This window comes from Leuciscus leuciscus (assembly GCF_965113295.1).
Source record: "Leuciscus leuciscus genome assembly, chromosome: 9".
NCBI classification, from domain to species: Eukaryota; Metazoa; Chordata; class Actinopteri; order Cypriniformes; family Leuciscidae; genus Leuciscus; species Leuciscus leuciscus.
The window spans coordinates 1,554,441-1,559,440 of NC_138733.1; the positions used below are offsets into that span (position 1 = coordinate 1,554,441).

A 5,000-nucleotide genomic window follows, 5' to 3' on the forward strand; every position below is an offset into this window, starting at 1 on the left:
AGCATTCATAAACACATCTGGATAATCAGCACTCATAAACACATCTGGATAATCTGCATTCATAACCACATCTGAATAATCAGCACTCATAAACACATCTGGATAATCAGCATTCATAACCACATCTGGATAATCTGCATTCATAAACACATCTGGATAATCAGCATTCATAACCATATCTGGATTATCTGCATTCATAAACACATCTGGATAATCTGCATTCATAAACACATCTGGATAATCAGCATTCATAAACACATCTGGATTATCAGCATTCATAAACACATCTGGATAATCAGCATTCATAACCACATCTGGATAATCTGCATTCATAAACACATCTGGATTATCAGCATTCATAAACACATCTGGATAATCAGCATTCATAACCATATCTGGATTATCTGCATTCATAAACACATCTGGATAATCAGCATTCATAAACACATCTGGATAATCAGCATTCATAAACACATCTGGATAATCAGCATTCATAACCACATCTGGATAATCTGCATTCATAAACACATCTGGATTATCAGCATTCATAAACACATCTGGATAATCAGCATTCATAACCATATCTGGATTATCTGCATTCATAAACACATCTGGATTATCAGCATTCATAAACACATCTGGATTATCAGCATTCATAAACACATCTGAATAATCAGCATTCATAAACACATCTGGATAATCTGCATTCATAAACACATCTGGATTATCAGCATTCATAAACACATCTGGATTATCAGCATTCATAAACACATCTGGATAATCAGCATTCATAACCACATCTGGATAATCTGCATTCATAAACACATCTGGATTATCAGCATTCATAAACACATCTGGATTATCAGCATTCATAAACACATCTGGATTATCAGCATTCATAAACACATCTGGATTATCAGCATTCATAAACACATCTGGATTATCAGCATTCATAAGCACGAGTCGAGAGCCTGCGTGAGGTTAATCAGAGCAGAGTCGTCCAGCCCTAACGAGACTCAGCCGAACCTCAGCCGTGGTAGAACCGCTTTCCCGACAGATTTCTGGTAATTTGTCAGAAATGTCAGGGGAAGTTTTGGATATGATTGTGGTTTAAACCCTTCTGGCTCCATGAACCGCTCAAGTGATGCTCTATATACGGCTCTGCAGGACTGATGGACTCACTGTTCATTCCCAGTTTGACTCTTAACATGCTCTGCTAAACCATAATCACACAGGACATGCATGGAATAATACAGTAGTCTAACACTGTTAAAAAAAGAAAAAAGTTGCTGCCTTAAATTTTTAAGTACAAACAACTTGGATGTTTAAGTCATTAAAAATGTGAAATCATGACATATTAAATCATAATTGTGAGATATACATTTTAAATTATGATACTGTCATAATTGAGATAAAAAGTTACAAATATGACATACTAACAAAATTATGAAACAGAATTGCAGAATGAAATGAGTGTGTGTGTGTGTGTGTGTGTGTGTGTGTGTGTGTGTGTGTGTGTGTGTGTGTGTGTGTGTGTGAGATAGAGAGAAATGCTGTCATCTGTTTGAAGTGTCCTTGAGTGTGAGTATCGCTGTTGGAAAATAATCAATAAAAGAAACAGCACTCAGGTATGACTGTGTCAGTGTGTGTGTGTGTGTGTGTGTGTTTTCTCAGCACTCCCAGCAAAAGCACTCCTGAGACTGCTGCAAATGCAACATCAATAAACCCTACAGGAGAATCTATTTTCTCTCAGAAGACACTCAGAATGCTGATGAACATCAGAGCCCAAACTGCTGCTGGATCTGAGTGAGTTTTGACCCTCCTGTCTCACCGTACACACACACCGTACACACACTGAACATCTACACACACACCGTACACACACTGAACATCTACACACACACCGTACACACACTGAACATCTACACACACACCGTACACACACACCGTACACACACACTGAACATCTACACACACACCGTACACACACTGAACATCTACACACACACCGTACACACACTGAACATCTACACACACACCGTACACACACTGAACATCTACACACACACCGTACACACACACCGTACACACACACCGTACACACACTGAACATCTACACACACACCGTACACACACTGAACATCTACACACACACCGTACACACACTGAACATCTACACATCTACGTGCGAGTGCGTGTGCGAGTGCGTGTGCGAGTGCGTGTGTGTGCGTGTGTGCGTGTGAGTGCGTGCGTGCGTGTGAGTGCGTGCGTGCGTGTGAGTGTGTGCGTGTGAGTGTGTGCGTGTGCGTGTGCGAGTGCGTGTGTGTGCGAGTGCGTGTGTGTGCGTGTGAGTGCGTGCGTGCGTGTGAGTGTGTGCGTGTGAGTGTGTGCGTGTGCGTGTGCGAGTGCGTGTGCGTGCGTGTGTGTGTGTGTGTGTGAGCGTGTGTGTGTGTGCGTGTGAGTGTGAGTGTGTGCGTGCGTGCGCGTGTGTGTGAGCGTGTGTGTGTGTGCGTGTGAGTGCGTGCGTGCGTGTGTGTGTGAGCGTGTGTGTGTGTGCGTGTGAGTGTGAGTGTGCGTGTGTGTGTGTGTGTGAGCGTGTGTGTGTGTGTGTGAGTGTGAGTGCGTGCGTGTGTGCGTGTGTGTGTGTGTGAGCGTGTGTGTGTGTGCGTGTGAGTGTGAGTGCGTGCGTGTGCGAGTGCGTGTGCGTGCACACCGTACACACACTGAACATCTACACACACCGTACACACACACCGTACACACACACCGTACACACACACCGTACACACACTGAACATCTACACATCTACGTGCGAGTGCGTGTGCGAGTGTGTGTGCGAGTGCGTGTGTGTGCGTGTGAGTGTGTGCGTGTGAGTGTGTGCGTGTGTGTGTGCGTGTGCGTGTGCGAGTGCGTGTGTGTGCGTGTGCGAGTGTGTGTGTGTGCGTGTGTGTGCGTGTGAGTGCGTGCGTGCGAGTGTGTGCATGTGAGTGTGTGCGTGTGCGTGTGCGTGTGCGAGTGCGTGTGCGTGCGTGTGTGTGTGTGTGTGTGTGTGTGTGAGCGTGTGTGTGTGTGCGTGTGAGTGCGTGCGTGTGTGCGTGTGTGTGTGTGTGAGCGTGTGTGTGTGTGCGTGTGAGTGTGAGTGCGTGCGTGTGTGTGTGTGTGAGCGTGTGTGTGTGTGCGTGTGAGTGTGAGTGCGTGCGTGTGTGCGTGTGCGTGTGCGAGTGCGTGTGCGTGTGAGTGCGTGCGTGTCTGCGTGTGCGAGTGCGTGTGCGTGTGAGTGCGTGCGTGTCTGCGTGTGCGAGTGCGTGTGCGTGTGAGTGTGTGCGCGTGTGCGTGTGCGTTTGCGAGTGCGTGTGTGAGCGTGTGCGTGTGCGTTTGCGAGTGCGTGTGTGTGTGCGTGTGAGTGCGTGCGTGAGTGCGTGTGTGTGCGTGTGTGTGTGTGCGTGTGAGTGCGTGCGTGAGTGCGTGTGTGTGCGTGTGTGTGTGTGCGTGTGAGTGCGTGCGTGAGTGCGTGTGTGTGCGTGTGTGTGTGTGCGTGTGAGTGCGTGCGTGAGTGCGTGTGCGTGTGTGTGTGTGTGTGCGTGTGAGTGCGTGCGCGTGTGCGTGTGCGTTTGCGAGTGCGTGTGCGTGTGTGTGTGCGTGTGAGTGCGTGCGTGAGTGCGTGCGTGTGTGTGTGTGCGTGTGAGTGCGTGCGTGAGTGCGTGTGCGTGTGCGAGTGCGAGTGTGTGTGCGTGTGCGTGTGCGTGTGTGTGTGTGCGTGTGTATGTGTGTGTGTGCGTGTGTGTGTGTGCGTGTGTATGTGTGTGTGTGCGTGTGTATGTGTGTGTGTGCGTGCGTGTGCGTGTGCGTGTGTGTGTGTGCGTGTGTATGTGTGTGTGTGCGTGTGTGTGTGTGTGTGCGAGTGCGTGTGTGTGTGTGTGTGTGTGTGTGTGTTACCGCACCACGTTTGGCAGGACGACTCTGAGCACATCTTTGATGGTTGTCTGAAGGCTGCTGACATCAACAATGGAGGCCAACTGCAGCAATGCATCCTGGGAAAATAAAACACAGACACACAGATAAATAAATGGTTTATACCATCTGCACCGCATTTGAAAGGTCAAAGGTTAATGAATCCTCTGGAAATATAGCTATGATGAGTTTAACCCCGAGCCTCTGGAAATGTCACACCATTAAGGAAATTAATGTTGTCGCTCTCCACTCCCTCGTTTCCCGCTTTCTCACTTTGATGGTTCTGGAGCTCATCTCTCTATGAAGCCGATAGGGGGTTTGACCTTTGACCTCCAGCACACTGACCTCGTCAGCACGGCTCATTAGCGCATCGACTTAACCCGAGAAATCCATGAAGAGAAGAGCCATTAACCAGTGACGAGAGCGAGACAGAAGCAGAAACGCTTTTAGCAAATTAGCAATGAACACATTGAGGGATTCAGTGCTGGAACTAACGAGCTTAAATTAACAACTTTACATTCATACGGACATTACTGTAACTTTTCATGTAACACAATATTTTTCACAAAAAACAAACACTCAATCGAACTGCCTCAATTGAACTGACTCAAACGAACAGACTCAAACGAACTGACCCAAACGAACTGACTCAAATGGACAGGCTCAAACAAACTGACTCAAATGACCAGACTCAAACAAACTGACTCAAATGAACAGACTCAAATGAACTGACTCAAATGAACAGACTCAAATGAACTGACCCAAACGAACTGACCCAAACGAACTGACTCAAATGAACAGACTCAAATGAACAGACTCAAACGAACTGACCCAAACGAACTGACTCAAATGGACAGGCTCAAACAAACTGACTCAAATGACCAGACTCAAACAAACTGACTCAAACGAACAGATTCATTTAAATTTCACTCTAAAATATTCACCGGAATGTTTTCAACTGAACTGAGTTCCTCGTGTTCAGTGTCAGATACTGTGACTTACAATATTAAATCAGATATGCAAATATAGATTAGATTATGTATTTGAA

The 5,000-nt window shown here is 46.6% G+C and overlaps 1 protein-coding gene across 7 annotated transcripts in view; it reads right to left on the minus strand.

The window, feature by feature from the left end:
• The window catches only part of pde2a (phosphodiesterase 2A), a 202,117-nt gene that overhangs the window by 80,281 nt on the left and 116,836 nt on the right, over positions 1 to 5,000 (minus strand). For all 7 annotated transcript variants that reach the window (XM_082179948.1, XM_082179947.1, XM_082179950.1 and 4 more), the window contains one exon: positions 3,943 to 4,032. In XM_082179948.1, coding sequence (XP_082036074.1) covers positions 3,943 to 4,032 — 90 coding nt within the window. The remainder of the gene's footprint in view (positions 1 to 3,942; positions 4,033 to 5,000) is intronic.